This window comes from Thamnophis elegans, chromosome 1 (genome assembly GCF_009769535.1).
Source record: "Thamnophis elegans isolate rThaEle1 chromosome 1, rThaEle1.pri, whole genome shotgun sequence".
Lineage (NCBI taxonomy): Eukaryota > Metazoa > Chordata > Lepidosauria > Squamata > Colubridae > Thamnophis > Thamnophis elegans.
The window spans coordinates 114,368,250-114,385,913 of record NC_045541.1 but is presented as its reverse complement, the minus strand read 5'-3'; the positions used below and the strand labels follow the sequence as shown (position 1 = coordinate 114,385,913).

Sequence of the window (17,664 nt, the reverse complement as noted above, 5' to 3'; positions counted from 1 at the left end):
TAAGTTGCTTCTCTCCTTTATAGTTTCCACCCATTGCTTCTTGTCCTACCCTCAGGTGCTTTGGAGTATATCTTGACTCCCTCTTCTTTCTCAGCCCCTGAGATATTGAAACACTGCTATCATGTCTTCCCTAGTCCTTCTTTTCATTAAACTAGACATACCCAGTTCCTGCAACCGTTCTTCATATGTTCTAGTCTCCAGTCCCCTCATCATCTTTGTTGCTCTTCTCTGCACTCTTTCTAGAGTCTCAACATCAAATGTCTGATAAAACTCAAAAGTCTCCCTTCACCAGATCACACACTGGAGATTCTCAATCAAAGCATACTTGGTTTTCCCCTGCCCCTCTATGGCTTATTTATGGACTTAACCTTCTTACAGTGATATATTAGAGTCCCGATGAACATCAATTATTAGTACAGCTGGGGCACAAAGGAGATGTAATATTGTTTCTTACTGGCAAGAACTCTCTTTCCCCATTCCACCTAACAACAGCAAAGTTCACACAATGTCACTGTGTTGTTATTTCCAAGGGTAATCTTTCAGTACTAGTTTTATCTGTAAAATGAGTGCATTTTAAATGCTCTGGTGCTTAAACAGACGCTTAAAACTCCTGCTTGCATTCTGGATGCACTTGCCCCCCCTCCATTAGCTTATGATAAGTGGATGCTACTCAAGCAAATACATAAAGACTAAAGAAATGCAGCCTTTATCCAAATAAATAGAAAAAGCATAGATGAGACACGAAACTCTTTTTGTTTCTTTTCCAGCATTTCCAGGGTGGGCTAGTGAGCAGAGTAGCACATTTTTATAGCAATAGCAATAGCAGTTCGACTTATATACCGCTTCATAGGGCTTTCAGCCCTCTCTAAGCGGTTTACAGAGTCAGCATATTGCCCCCAACAACAATCCGGGTCCTCATTTTACCCACCTCGGAGGAAGGCTGAGTCAACCCTGAGCTGGTGAGATTTGAACAGCCGAACTGCAGAACTGCAGTCAGCTGAAGTAGCCTGCAGTACTGCACTCTAACCACTGCGCCACCTCGGCTCTTAATGTTTTGTTGCAAAAAAATAATAATCCTAAATATCCTGGCCAAATGAAGAAGTATATTATGATATTATATATTTGGATGCCATTTGACTTATCCATCTCAAACTGCTTTTCCCATACCTATTCATTTCTCTTAAAAAAGCATTACTTCTCAGTGGGTGAATAGGTGCAATTCCATAAACAAAAACTTTTATTTTATACTTTTTTCCTAAAGATCCCCAAATTCCAAATATTCGTCTGTTAACATACCTCTCACTGCAACTTCATCTCATGTACAAATAATCTTCAGCTGGCAACTTCTTTGTTTAGCAATCATTTGAAGTAGTGACAGTGGTGAAAAAGTAATTTTACAATGGGTCCTTGTGTTTATGACATTTGCAGGTATGGAAAGCAATGGAAAGCTAGAACCAGAGCTTAATTTAAATTAATACCTGTTAACTATTGAAAAAGAAAATTGGAAGTCATTCCCTCTCTCTACTCCCTCCATCCCTTTCTTTCTTCTGCACTTTTGCTTTGTTCTTTCCTTCTTTTCTTTATCTTAAATATTAGTATCTAATCGGTTTCATCTTATCTTGTTTAAAAATTTATTAATTTAATACAAAATATGAAAAAAAAATGTTGTTAAGCTCCTGGCGGGCAGCTTCTGTTAAAAATTGAAAACTCCCTCTGTTTTGTCTTCTGTTTAAAAATGTGTTTACTTAACAGATTTCTGGTTTTCCATTACTCTATTATTTTGTAGATTTAGCAGTTGTATATTAATCTTCACTCTGCTGAATATATGTATATATTACAAAAATAATTTAAGATTCCATGGGAACTCGATAAAAAGCTGAGATATAAATAGAATGTTATCAGTATCATGAACAATGAATAGAAATTTCTGGAGTCTCACAGATTGCATACTTCTTTATATCTTCTTTTTACTATACTGTAGTTTGAACTGGGATATATGGAGCTTAAAATAAGACTGCAGTGAGATTGGCTATCATCCACTTCTGAAGGTGGGACTTCTGAAAAAAAGTATTGACATGAGATTGGCTGCCATCCACAAGGACAAAAATTATAAAGCATGTTGATGGCATTGAATTAGGAAGGTTAACCTCCCTTTTTATGTCTCTGCAATCCCTATTCAGGGTAGAGTCAAGATGACTGGATGAAGCTGAGCATTTACTAACTAGATGCCCTTCCTGACACCTACTCAGCGTTCACAGCAGATCATTTTTCTTTGCACCCTAAGAGAGAAACATCTGCTGCTACCTAGGATTGAACTCTCAACCTTCTGAGTGAGAGGAGAGTTCTTCACAACTAGGCCACTACATTGCTCTTCAAATAGGATACAGTATTTCAATTATTTATTTTCAAACTCTCAAAGATTCTCAAAGTTTGTGGGTTGGAATTATAATTTAACTTCACTGTTCCAGGCACTGCTTCATATTATGTAAGAAAACCACTTCAGGTGCATACACTGTACTAAAGAGCCTAATCCCATATCTTGTATTCTAAATGCTGCATATCAGTGAAATGATTCCAATAAATAAGGAGCTTCATTTCAGCTAAAATGCCAAGCTTTTGGAAATTGTTTTGAAATAAAGAAAATATATTCTAGAATATTTTTCATCCATATTCATTTAAGACATTTTTGCCCCTTGGGCATATTTTATTTCTGATCCAAGTTAAAGAGCTATTATTTTAATAACTAGTATTAAATCCATTCAATTGCTTCTGCTGCCACATACCCTTGTGCTTGAGGAATTAACATTGGATACACAATTGGAACTGAAGGAACTTGCTACTCACATACATGACTATTAAATACATATATTATGAAAGAAGAAACACATTTCTTCAAAACAGATATTTGCATGGCCATAGGAAAAGGGAAAGACTAACCAGATCTGACCTGATTCAGCATTTTGCTAGGTGATAGAAATCTACTGTGTTTGCATGATCCCATCACATATTTCATAAACTTTATTTTCAGAAATATGGAAATAATTTTCTTCAAGGTCAGCAAAAGCATTTTATTTGACTCAGCTACAATCAGTTTTCAGGTAGAATTCTAAAAAGGAATAAACTCATCATACTTTATAATTTCCTACAGGGAAATTATATCTATCTATTTCAAATAAAATAGTCTGTTAAACCCAGTATGTGAGGCTATTCATCATTCAGGAGTCAGTGAATATTCCCAAATATGTCAATTACCGAACAGAAAAAACCCTCTGATCCCAGTAAGAATTAAAAACTGACATATGTTTTAGAAAAAGAAATTTGGAAAGACTTTCTGTGTATTAAAAAAAACAAACACAAAACAGAGGTGGCCTTGAAAGTGGCAGCCTCTTATTGAATTTGACTTCCTAGCAAAGCAAAAACATTGAAAAATTGACCCAATTGATGGATGCCATCATGCTGTATTTTCCTGCTTCTGATCCATAGCTATTACTGATAATGAAAGAAAGTCATCCAAAATAATGTGAGTGAAGCATTGTGTAAATTGTAATGGATGTCAGAGAGAAATGAATTCGTCACAGGATTATCAACTGCTTTGCAAATTCTGTGTTTTATTATTAGATTATACAGCTATTCCTATTTATCTAAACAAATACGTACATTTTGTAAATCCATCACTGTTTAAGAACTGTAATAATACAGTATGTTTAATATCTCAACTGTAGAGCTCTTCTAAATGTCACATTAAATTTTACATGAATATAAAGAAAAACATATAAAGAAGGTAAAAAGAAAGACAATCATTCATTGGGTAAATGTTAGGGACCAATATTAATGAATATTACAGTAACCATCAACATTACTCAATTAAGAATGAGAAAAGGGAATATAGAGCTTTTAATTAAAAACCAATTTACTTCGCTGATAGAAACTTCCTGCCTAAAGAACTCATTCTATAAATTTAATGAGCTGTGGTAGGCAGCTAAAAATTGAAGCTTACTTTTATTTCAGATCAAGTACTTTAGTAAAGAGTACCAAGCAAGAAGTCTTAACTCAAATTTCAGGTCATGAATCCATTAACTCATTTCTATTTTATATATATGTGTATATGTGTAAATGTGTAAATGTGTATATGTGTATATGTGCATATGTGTATGTATATGTATATGTATATGCTGGTCTTGTTGTATTCGGGTCCTTTCCCATGTAAGATTGAGATTGTCTTGGCAATGTTTCGGTGAGGTCTCACTCGCCATCTTCAGGCTGGGTTTTGGGCTTAAAGCATGGTCGGAGCTGCCGTCTTTCTATAATTCTTGGTTTGTGTGTGTGTGTATGTGGAGTGCGGGCTTTGTTTCAGTAAGTGGAATTATTGGTTGTGTGGTTGTATCATGATTGGTAGATTGGTGCTGATTGGTGCTGGCTGTGTGTCAGTTGTTGTTTCGTGTTGTAATGGCCTGGGTGGTGGGTGGGGCTCGTTTGTTGACTAGGGCTGGTTTCCAGATGTCTGGTAGGTGGGAGGTATCATCATGTTTATTCATGTTGTGGGGATGTTTCTCTATTTCAATAGCTTCCATAATTATTCTCTTGTTGAAGTGTTCAGTTTTGGAGATTAACCTGGTTCCTTCAAAATTAATCTCATGTCCCGAAGCTTTAAGGTGCTGGAAAAGGGAGGAAGTTTTTTTCTTTTTTTCTTACTGCGTTCTTGTGTTCTCTGATGCGTGCATTTATTCTCCTGTTCATTTGTTCTATGTATGTTGTGGGGCAGATTTTGCATGATATTTCGTAGACTTCTTGGTTTTCTAGCTGGATTTTGTCTTTGGGGTTTCTTGTGATGTTGGCTATTTTTGGTTAGTGTTGAAGGATGTCTTGATATTGTGTTTGTGGAGAATTTTGCTGATTTTATCTGTGGTGCCTTTGATGTAAGGTAGGAGGGTGATGCCATTGTCTTAGTCTGTGTCTCAGTTTTTGGGGCGAGTCTCCCTTTGGATTAGGTTGGTAATTGTTTTTCTTGGGAATCCATTGGAGATTAATACGTTTGTGAGAGTGTGTAATTCAGTTTTCAGGTGGTCTTTGTCAGCTAGGCGCTTGTTTCTGGAGATGAGGGTCTTGGCTACAGAGTTGATCTGTGCAGAGTGCTGAAGGGATTGTGCGTTTAAGTAGCGGTTGGTGTGTGTTTTTTTTCTGGTAGATGGTATGTCCTAGGGAGCCATTGGGTTTTTTGTAGATTAGGACATCCATAAAGGGAAATTGGTTGTTTGCTTCTATTTCCATAGTGAATTGTATTTTTGGGGTGTAGGCTGTTAAGATGTGTGAGGAAGTTGTCCAGTTTTTTCTTTCCCATGTGGCCAAATCATAAAAGTGTCATCAACATATCTAAGCCAGAGTTTGGGTTTATGTTCAGATTTATCTAAGGCGTTAGTTTCAAAATGTTCCATGTATAACTTTGCATGACTGGTGAAAGGGGTGATCCCATGGGTGTTCCTTCTATCTGTTTGTATCTTTGTCCACTATGGATGAAGTATGTGTTGGTTAGGCAGTGGTTGGTCAGATCCTGGATGTGTTTAGGGGTTTGTGTTTGTTCTGGATAGCTGTCAAGGCTTCTTTTATAGGCACATGGGTGAAGAGGGATATGACATCGAAGCTCATGAGTAGGTCACTGGGTTGTAGGTTTTGTTTCTTTATTGTTTCTATGAAGTGGAGTGAGTTTTGTATGTGTGAGGTGATGGATTCTGTGTAGGGTTGGAGTTGTTTGGCGAGGAATTTGGCAAGATTCTTTAGAGGTGAGCCTATGGAGCTGACTATGGGTCTTACATGGGAAAGACCCGAATACAACAAGACCAGCATACCTACACCCGTGAAAATCTACGAACACACACACATACACACTGTATATTAAAAGATTTCAATTATAACAAGAAGTACATTAAAATAAAAAGATATAGTAAATGTGAAACAGGAAAAAATAAAGAAAATTAGAAAAAAGGAAAAATGAAATATAATAGAAAAAAAGGAAAAGAATAAAAACATTAATGAAATATTAAAAAATGGATTCTGATCTTCCTTTTAGCATGTGTGTGTGTGTGTGTGTGTATTTCTAATGAAACCTCTCTATTTTAGGTTACATCATAATTATCTTCTTTTTATAAGGTATTTTTTCTAATCATCAAAACCATGTAACAAATTCATCTTCCTTCCTTCCTTCCTTCCTTCCTTCCTTCCTTCCTTCCTTCCTTCTTTTTTCAAAAAGTCAATAAGAGGCTTCTAGTTATTGATGAATGCCAATAACAACCTTTCTCTAATTAAAAGCATCTGTTTGGCCATCTCAGCTAGTTCTGTCAATTTCATGGTAGATAGTGCTGAATCTTTCCATCTTTGCATATCTTGCTGCAGTAATCATCTTTTGAAATAATCTTCCATGACATTTTTTGGCTTTTTCTAACTGTATCCATTAGTCCTAAAAGTAAAAAGTTCTGGCTTCAATTGAATATTAATCTTTAAAATCTTCTGTATTCAATGTTCATATTTGAATCCATTAAAAAAAATGTTACTAAAATGGCAAAATGTTTCTTCATGTTGATTAGATTTCCAAAATATATTTGGAATGCCAATATACATTCAAGATAATTTCTCTGTACCATATACCAACAGTATGTCATTTTATAAAAATTCTCTTTAAGATCATAACATAATGTAAAGTTCCACCTTTGACCACCTATTTTCCCATTAATCCATCTGTATATTATAACCAGAGTGCTTAGTCCACTTTATCATACATTCTTTTACTTTCCATTTCAAATTTCAATAACGTTTTTACATTTTAGCAATGTGATCCCTGCACAATTGCATTTCAAATTCTGTCTTATATAGCTCCATAGTTTAAGTCTTTTTATCCATTTTAAATTATTTTGCTGATAATTGTAAATGGGAAAACCATTGACAACTATATTCTTCTGCCATGATTTGTTCTCTTGATTTAACTTTATATTCCCCTTCATCAGAGGTGGGTTGCAAATCCCGGTTCACTTGTGCTTGTGCATGTGCTTGCATGTGCGACTCTTCTTCGCATGCCTCTCACCACTTCCACTACTGGTTTGCCTGCTCTGGGCCGAACTGGATGCAACCCACCTCTGCCCTTGAAGATCCTCTAATCATTCCTGCTACGTTAACCTTTTGTCTTTGCCTGTTGTTTCTCCTCCATAAAAATGCTTTTTGGGCTGAGAGCCATAGATTAGAGGTGTTTTCAGGCACAGCTTGGGTTTATATCTATTCCACATTCTCAATTTGCTGCATGATCTTAGTTCCTTTTGCAAAGATTTCCTTCAGCTATCCACACAAATAATCTCAAGAGATGGATTGTCTTATTTCCTTCTTCTGTTAAATTCAACCTCTTTTCCTCTACTCATCAGCCTGCCAGTCACTCATCAAGATAATTTACTAATTTGTTATTTGCACGGTGCAGTAAATTTAGAAAATTAAATTTTTTTTAAAGGGGATTGGAGGGCAAAGATGGAGAGATTAGCTTCAACACCTAATATGGGGGGAGATAAAGAAAGATCAATAAATCTAAGCTCCCTGCCTTCCCCCCCCCCCGTTTCCTTTATTTAAAAAAGGTTGGTTTGTGGGAGGGAGAGGAGGCTAAGCAAAGGAAATTGTTTGGAAACCTCATCCTGGATTTGACACCTTTTCATGCAGGGGTCCCCCCCCCAAAGCTTAGCAAGAACTAAAAGAGGCCTGTAATCTACTGATCTTTGGGGCAGAGGCAGGGATGGGCTGCTGGGGATTCACACGGGTTTAGGCGATCCTCTAGCTAGGATTCTGACCAGTTCAGCAAACTCCCAAATGCCACCCTTGGCTGGCTCTGCCCGCCCCACCCATCCCGCCCCTCCCAGGAGTCTCTGTGTGTCCTCCAGAGCCCTCCAGAGCCTGGGGGGGCAGTTTTCGCCCTCCCAGAGCCTGAAGGAAAGTGTCCATAGCTTGGGGAGAGCGAAAAATGTCCCCTCCCCAGTGGTGCAGGAAACCGACTAGGCAACGCCCACCATGGCCACGCCCACCCAGCAACAGGGTAGCGAACCCGTTGCTGGAATTTTTGAAGCCCACCCCTAGGCAGAGGTCAACCCCTCAAAAGAATCGTTTAATTCTTTTGCAAAACATCACCAACGGATGGTTCACCAAGCATCCATTTAAAATGTTTCAAGGCATCAGGGCGTCTCACCACGAAATACATAGTCTTGTTTGGAAGCCTCTTCAGCATTGGAACACTGCACTGGCTCCTAATCTAGCTGGGCTCTTCCCCTGCTGATGGGCTGTTTGTTGTTTTTTTCCCTTGCTTGCTTCATTTCCCTTTGCTTGCTTTCCATCAGCACAGGTGTCTCTCCTTGTCCTGGTTGCAATGAGCTGAAAAGTAAGTCTGCTTCCCGCTCCAATAAGGCAGCTTCTCTCTTTTGTTCCTTCTCCTGCCACGTGATTAAAGCTTTGTGTTTGTATGATGCCCAACAAGGTTGGTGATGGGACCCAAAAAGGAGTAGTTGGGAAAGAGAAATAGTGTGTATGTGTGTGTGTGTGTGGGGGGGGAAGGTTGCATCTCCTTCTGTGGTTGTAAGTGTGGGCAGGCTGCCAAGCACCTAAATTTTAACCATGTGACTGCAGGGAGCTGTAACTTTGGGCATGAGTCATAAGTCCCTTCATTCAGTGCTGTCATAATTTGAAATAGTCATTGAATGCATAGTCATAAGTTGAGGAATACCTGAGAAATTCCTTAAGTACAATTAGATCTGTACTATCAATCCTCAATTTAGTATTAAAATGCTGATGCAGAATTTAATTTCTAGTATTCTTCCTACAATATGCACAAGGAAACCCCTTAGAACATTTCTTATTTGCAAATCATGTATTATTAATCCTGTAACTTTATCAATCTCTGCCTTTATGTCATCTTCACTCTAATCCAAAAAGTTAGATAGGGACTTCACAATCTTTCCTTTTTTAAAAAAAATTTCCTCGTGGTCTTCTGTAATTGCTTTTAGTATTAAACAAATTTTTTTTCTCTCAATTCCAATCTATTTTTTCTCTCCATCTACTTATAACTTCTGACTTTCCAAAAAGTCACTGTCATTAATTTGTTTTACATACAGTACATAGCCAATGGTCCCACAGATTCTCAATACACCATTCATGTCATTTTTTAACCCTGCAAATACTTCCTCCATTTCCTTTTTAAAAAGCATCCAAGCTTTTGGCAAATATTTTAGCTATCTTCTTGCCAAATTCCTTAAACATTTCCTGCAGTAAATCTGACCGGATGCTCCTTTCTGTACATTGTTCTAGTGAATCTTCTTTTATTTTTCTGCTGCTTTTGTCTGGTTACCATGCTAATATTTATGGTCCCAAAGTAAAAGTCTACCAGGATGATAATAAATCTTACCTTTATTTTCATGTTTTGCTTTAATACTTTAGTCCAATGAGCTCTATATACCGTCACGAAGCTTGGCTCATAATACCTTTTATCTTATAGTTTTGTAAAATCTAACAATTATCTACTTTTTAAAATAATAAATAGTTAACATTCCTATAAACATCCGATCTGTTTGTTTAGCTAATTTTATATTTTCAAAGGCACTTTCATAAAACACACACCCACACCCATTCTTCTGTTTTCTAAAATTGCTGCCTCCTTATCCATTTACACTTTTTAAAATCACAATCTTGTTAAAACTTTTTGCATTTAGGTCAAAATCTGGAATGGATGACTTTGGGGTAGGAGGGGAAAACATGCTGCCTAGGAAACAATCAGTCAAGAGAGTCAGTACCCTATAGTGGCTTAGTGGTCAAGAGAAAATAACCCAGGCTGCCCTAATGGATGAAGCACTTAATAGTAGCAGTGGGAAGACTGTACTTTCAAACTTGCTAGATTTTGTTCATGTGGCCTTACAATGAAGTGGAATTAGTTCATCTAATTGTGTTTCATGTCTGGGGTACCTGTTTGGGCTGACATCCATTTTGCAAGTCGAAAAGTACACATTTCCCACCAACACTTTGAACTGTTTCATCCATAAGGGTGGATCCTTACAAAATTTTTCCTCTGATCATTAATCCATTGGGGGCTCTCTTCCCTCTTGTCTGGTCATTTTTAGGTAGCAACTCTCCCCCACAACCCCCCCCCCATATAACCCTCCCCCATTACATTGCAAAAACTTCTAAAACAGCATATTTTCCCCTCTTTTTAATTCCAAAAAGATGACTCACCGAGTGTCTTTATTATTTCCTGCTGATCAGAAAATCTCTGTTAAGTGGTATCAATTAATTATCTCTGAAATAGTTTAGGAAAGTGAGGCTTTTGTTTAGGGAAGTGTTTATAAAAGCTGCGCAGTGGTTTTGAGTGTGTTGGGAATCCCTCAGCTCCCAAGTCATTCAACCCATGACTGACTACAAGAAATTCAATTCCCTAAGTCTCCTCACAGGGAGTAGCCATCCGGAGCACAGGTGGGCAATCTCTCAATCTCTTCTTCCCAGGAGAGAATTTGTTCACCAAAACCTGTTGCATACCCATCAATCTTCATTGTGCTGCTGTCCCCAGTCATAGAAACCTTCACAAGGATGCCTATCTCACCATAGCTCCACATTTGTAAGCCCCCACCAACCCCTTTATGAGAGAATAATCCTACAGTAACAACCCATGGTTTATCAGTTTGTTCCATCTTATACTTCTCATGCATGTCTGGCTTCATAAACTAGATAACAACAATTTTGCATAAAATTTGGGGACACAGAGCCAGGAGATGAAAAACTAATACATTCATTTTCATACATACAAACCTAAATACAATCTACATATATGCACATAAACATATATTTTACACACATACTGTCTGTGCACACATGGACAGGTTATTGCCTTTTTATAAAGATTACAAATACTGCTACATTAAGGGTTTCACAAAACTCCTTCACTATTGCAGCTGATCTAATCTTGAATGAGGTATTGCTGCCTGCTTTCTCATTTCCTTTCTGTTGCTATATATAGCTATTCACTGATAAGTTTAGACTCAGAGGCACAACACTTTCTTTGCACACGTTATCTCAAGGAGACGCAATCTGTATCAAGGCAGGAATCCAATGGAAGGAGCTCTTTGAACTCAATGGGACATTTTCATGAGTGAAGTGTTTTGTGGTATCATCAACAGGTCTATTTGAAATGCTACCCTACAGGTGACTATCCAAGGGGTGATTAGAAAATTATACACAGCTGAAAGAAGCAGAGGCTTTTTAAGCTCAATGCAATAAATCCAAAAGCAGGATGTTTGCAGCAGATGACTGCATAGCTACTCCTTGAAAATGTGTTACTAACCACATTGTGTTGTGTTGGCTGCCAGCATGATTAATTCAGTAATTTGTAAACTCCTTTTATAAACAGGGGAGCAATCTACATTGTAGAGAATTCAGATGCCATAATTATTGCCTAGAAAAAGGTCTTTTTCCAACTACTATTTTGATAATTGCAACAGCTCAGTTTTCAGACAACTAAATTCTCTATAAAGACAAGACAATCAGTTCAGGACTTATCATCACCCGATTGTCTTTCTTATTTTCTCCCAAGAAACTGCAATAACTAAGCTGTTAAGAAAGAATATCACCCCCCTGCCTTTTTTTGGAGTGGGGGACTAAATGTACATAGTCACCTTCAGATGTCCTTTGCAGAATGCAGAATGTTTCATTTTGACCTGCCCATTTTCAGATATCACTTCTTGAGAGCCCTGAAATTACCTCATTGTGCTCTTTGTGCCTTTTCAAACAAGCTGACTTTCAAAGGAGTTGGACTACAGTTCCAATCATTCCCAACCACCAGCATAAAACATTCCAAGTTAGGTCATACAGCAAGGAGTGATGTTAATATCATATCTGAAGAACACTAAATTAGAACAGGCCAACCAACATTTTTGTTCACTTTTAAGGACTATAGCTATAACAGAATTAGGAATCTTTATTGTTACAGTGATACTGATAAGCACAACAGCTAATCTTCCATGCTTTTCTTAAAGTGTTTGTGTGAATGGCTGGGCCACCAAAAAAAAAAAAAAACAAGGTTATGAGTGCTGCAGCTTCAGTGAATGCAAAAAGATTGTATCACTGTTATTTTAGCTTTTGGGAAGCACTTAATGAGTCCTTTAAACATTTGTCTGCACAGCCTAATTTGCCAACACAAAGGGAATAAGTGAGGCGCACAAATAAACATGCCACAATGTGCCACATTTAAGCAAATATATATAATCTGCATAATTCATTCCAATTATGTACATTGTCAACTTTAACAAGTAATAATTCCATGTGCTACTTTGCTTTGATAAATTATATTGCGTAAAATATCAAAGACAGATCTCAGATATTATGACCAATCTGTGCACAGGTTATCTTCACATAGGCATTTCCTGCTTGTCTAAGGATTTTGGATACTTGAATGTAGAGATAACATGACTTTGCAAATGTAAATGTTCTTTGGGCCATTTCTGATTTTATTAAATGCGTTCCACAAATTAAAACAGATACTTCAACTAACTACAGCATTTTCTTCTGTTGACAATGTCTGTGGGTTTTGGAATCCTCAAAAAATAAATGGCACAACTCAGAATCAATTCCTCCCACAGTGGAGTGAAACATGTAATTGCCCTCAGTATAAACCATGATTCTGCTTTGCTAGGAATTTGGTTTCAAGGCAGCTCATCTCACCAGCTTTCCAATCTGAACAAGTGGCAGTGTCATCCACTGAGGTAGTCCATTTGAACACAGAAGCCCCAATATAGTATGACCCCTTCTTGCCTCTGTGGAAGGATGAACTGACTTAAAATAATGGTACATGTTGGCCATGTAGGCAGTTTCAGAGAGAGAGAGGGAGGGAGGGAGAGAGAGAGAGAGAGAGAGAGAGAGAGAGAGGGAGGGAGAGAGAGAGAGAAAGGGGGGAGTTTAAGCTCTTTTAAATGGTTTGAAAACTAGCCTGTAATTTTTTCAAAAAGAGAGGGATTTTCTCCTATGTATGCCAGGAGATGCTACTGGAATGAGAGGCAATTAGAAGAAATGTGGAACAGGGGAAGGGAGGGCTGAGATAGTCAGAAGCTAAGAGGATCTACAACCAGAGACAAGAACTGGGAACCTGCGGCAGCTGAAGCCAAGGAAGGAATCTGCAAAACAGCCAGCAAAATGGAAAATGTAAATAGTGGAGAGCAGATGCCAAGGATTCAGGAGCTAAATCAATGACAAATGTTTATTAAGGAGAGATGCTGTTAGCATCCATAAATTTGTGCTTAAGAGTATTGGGAGGAGGTAGAAATTAGCAGGGCTCTAAACATAGGACTTACAGAGAAAAGTAGTAAAAATTAAAGTCACAATTAGGTTTATTATTGTATGCATTTACATTTGGTTTGTGCTTGTATGCCCACACACACACACACACACACACGCACACACACACACACAAACATCACAAATAATTCAGTAAAGATCTTGAACATAGACTTTGTATTAAGCTTGTATAGAAATAAACATGTACAGCTGGCTGGTACAGTGAGCTGGCTAAAGGAGGACGCAGAAGCTGCTGATATGACTTGGATGTTCCTTGTGCTGTATGCAGGTTTCTACCCCACCTTCAAACCCCAGAAATTATACACTAGCCGGAAAGAAGGTGGGTGCAATCTGGTGAGTGTCAAAACCACTGCCTGAATGAAAGGGAGAGCATCTAGGAGTACCTTGGTAAGAGGGCACTTAAAGATGAGCTGCTGAGGGAATGCCTCAGGTAGCAGCAGACATAGGAGGAAGCTCAAGTAGACTAAGTGCCATGACAAGACCCTTCATGGGATGTATCATTGACAGATAACTGAGGTGGCTGACATTGCATAATCCTATCAGTGGCTGTAAAGGGTTGGATCGGGGGTGTGAAACTTGCAGCCCATGGGCCAGATAAATCACGGGATGGGCCCAGTTTAGCAAAGGGGGAAAAAGTCACGATATGTCTCGTGACAACACAGGTTTGACACACCTGGACTGGACTGAACTAAAAGACAGCACTGAGGATCATAACAGCACAGGAACAGATCCATATGACACCAGATCCATATGAACAAGAATCTACCACATGATACAGGACCAGAGTGCAGATTGTGCAGATGGGCCTCTGAGACAGCCCAACACATAGTGGTAGGGTGCAAGATAGAGACAGGAAGAGTATACACTGACTGGCACAACTACATAGCTGGTGTTGTAATAATCTGCACAAGGGCTAGGCAGGCAGGTACTGGCCAATCAACCAGTCATGGAGGTAGTAGAAGACAATGGTGATGATGGATGTAGTGATGCCAAGTGACAGCAACTTCAGGAAAAGGAGTATGAGAAACTGAAGAAGTACCAGAGTCTGAAGAAGAAACTAGAGAAGATGTGGAAAACAAAAGCCAAAGTAGTTTCAGTGGTGATAGGAGCACTTGTGACTCTTAAGCTGGGGAAAAGGTTCACACAGATCCCAGGACAACATCAAAGGTCTCTGTCCAGAAGAATGCAGTAGTAGGAACAGCTCTGATACTATGCAGAACCTCAAACTTGCAAACACTGAGGAGGACACATACCACCCCTAGGGGTGAGAAGGAAATTTTTGTTTGCACACATGCACACAGTATACACATGCATACACATGCACACCAGAGGTGGGTTCCTACCAGTTCGCACCTATTTGGTAGAACCGATTCGTCAAATCTACCGAACCGGTTAGAAGAGGTTCCACCAGTGGACCCGGAAAGCAGGCCACACCTACAGAAGAGGTTCCAAAAATTTTTGAAACCCACCACTGGTCCTTGGATATGATTATTCTATACCATCATCCTCATATTTATAAAACTCAGTGCCTCTGTGAAAGGTAAGGATGACTACTGTGTTTGTGGTGCAATCAGAACATTCCATGTGTTGAAGTTATTTTAACGCAAACCAAAGATGCCTTTTAAAAAACAAGTTTACATCATATTCTTATGCATGCCAGTGCTGTGTGTGAGGTAATTTAAGGTGGTTCTGACAAGTGTCGTCGGCATCTTCATATCCGGTCACATGGACAGCAAGCCACTCCCATCTGGTCACATGGGCAGCAAGCCACTCCCACAAAGGAGGCCACACCCACAGAGTAGGTTCGAACAATTTTTGAACCCCACCACTGATGCACACACACACATACACTAAAACTGTTCTAAATATACTTTGTACAGCAATAAACAGAACTCTACAAATGCCAACTGGGTTGTTCTTATCCATTCCCACCCTCGGACAGCCATTAAAGCCTATTCCTCCCCAAAATAATTGCTGTCAGCAAAGATAGAACTGGGCACCCAACTGAGCTCAGGCTCAATTAAGTTTGATCTTTTCCTACCTTTTAGACTGGATCTTCTTTTTCCTGTATCTGTAGATAAAGAGCTATCCAGTGTTCCGCATGGAATATGAATTTTTGTAAAATACAAAAACTTCTCCTGCCTTCTGTACTCTGCCTTGATTCATGGGTGTCTGCATTTTGCCTTCCTTTCCTTTTCATACCACAACTTGTGTTCTTGCCCTGAGATCCCATTTTCAACGGAATGGATCTGACAGAGATTGCCTTCTGTGATACTACAGCAACATGGTTCTGCAATTTGGGCAACTCCTTGAAATTTTTCATTCTCTCATCAGCTCTTGCCTAATGGAAAGGATGTGTCTGGAAGCCACCCAATGAAATCAGAATGTCAGGGTTCCAAGTAAGACCCCCTCCAATGAAAGAAGACTCCAAGGCTTGAGTTTCCTCAAAGTTCCATTTTATTAGAGATGCCATATTGGCACATCTGGGAAAACCCGAATCTGAAAGCTCCCAGGATTTCTCCACCCAAGTGAAAGTTCAAGTCCATGCTCAGCACCTCCATGTCCATCACATGGTCCAATCAGGCCCTGTCCCAATTGGAGATACCACTCCAGGTGCAGGGCAAGATGTTCTTGACTCTCTGAGAGAGGAATATTATTTGGACTATATATCTCACATACTCCATATAATTCCCTCCCATTTTCCCACAGCAGTCAATGTGGCAGGCCGGAAGGCCCAATGCAAAAGATGATTTCCAGGCCTGACACAGAGAAAACAACTTCTAAGACAGGTGCTCAAACAGAGCACTGGACAGGATGAGGCAGCCCCTTGACTTTCTGAAACTTGATAGCCAATTCTAGCTATTTAGGACAAAGCTACGGTTTCCATTTCTACTATCTTCATACCTTCCAGTCTTTCACTGATTTTACTTCGAAAAATTGAAATGAGAGGGCAAGGTTTCCAATGAATCCAATGAGAGGAAATTCTTAACCCTTTTCTCACTCACCATTTCCCCACACTGCTTTCAACCTTTTTTTTTCTCCATTTCACTTCTAAAACAATGTTGACAGCATAATTAGCTCAAATCTTCACTGCTGGGGAGGGACGGGGGACACAAAACAAGTGACTGTGATCATTGGTGAAGCTGGAGGAAGCTGTGCCAATGGTCATACATATGTAGAAGATTGATGTACATAGCATTCTGCTGTTCAACATCAAGTCCAAAGAAGCAGCCAGGAGGCCCACAACCGCTGAGGCAAAAACTATTCTCCTTGGAAACTATCTCAGCCACCCTGGTTCCCAACCCTCCTTTTCAATGGGGTACAAAGGCTTTGACTTTGAAACATACTGTTTTGAGTAGGAAATAGCTGCCTTGACTTCACTAGAAGCACTTCAATGCTGTTCTGACTATTTCAGAAACTTTCTGAGATCAAAACAACATCTTTCTGGAACAGCATTCTAACACTTCTGGGAAGGTGGGAAAAAAGCTGTTTTATGCTGAAAATATTTTTGATTTGAAACATTTTGTCCATTACTTCAAAGTTACCTGGAAGCTGTTTTCTACCTCCGAAATTACCTGTGCCAGTTTCCTTGAAGTTTTGCTCAAAGCCCAGCAATTGAAAGGATATGTGCTTATTAGCGAAGTTGGGTATTTTAGTCATATTCACTGACCTTTCTATAGGGTCACAGTTTTTTAAATAGCAGTGCATAAAATAGTTCTTTTAAAATGAGTCAAACTAGGCTCCTGTGCTTCCTAATCCTCTTGCTTTATTTTGATGAGTGGAACCATTTACTTCTGGCCTTGAGCATTAAAGCTAGAATTACATGGGGACATAGAGGGGATAGAATGATTAGCCACATGTTGGAGAGAATCATTGATAAAGGTTTCCTTCACAGTGCTGCAATATTAATAAGGGATGCAGATAAACAACAATGTTAACTTTCAATTATGTTCATACCTGTGACCACACTGGGGATTTTCGACAGAAAGCTCTTGACAGTACGAATGGGCACTCCACCTGTTTTGTCATCCTGCATTCTTGTTATGATGTCTTCTATCTAGCAAATAAAACACAAATAGTATGTTAGTCTTGCAAATCAAGGGGCTGACTTTTACTAAGGTAAAACCTCAGTAGCCATATATTTAAAGTTTGAAATAACATTAAATTCACTCAGTTTAATTTGTTATCAGTCTATGCTCTATGTCTTACTTATCTACCATCTTATAACATGTCTAGTTTGCCTTAATCCTGAAGGACAGCAAAACAAAACTTGAAAATTATAGAAAAATCCAAATAAAGAAATTCCCCAAATAATAC

At 38.8% G+C, this 17,664-nt stretch overlaps 1 protein-coding gene across 1 annotated transcript in view; it reads right to left on the bottom strand.

Moving 5' to 3' along the window:
• The window catches only part of RGS6 (regulator of G protein signaling 6), a 253,325-nt gene that overhangs the window by 94,776 nt on the left and 140,885 nt on the right, over positions 1 to 17,664 (bottom strand). Inside the window, exon 3 of the mRNA XM_032235282.1 lies at positions 17,305 to 17,404. Within this exon, the coding sequence (XP_032091173.1) occupies positions 17,305 to 17,404 (100 nt within the window). The remainder of the gene's footprint in view (positions 1 to 17,304; positions 17,405 to 17,664) is intronic.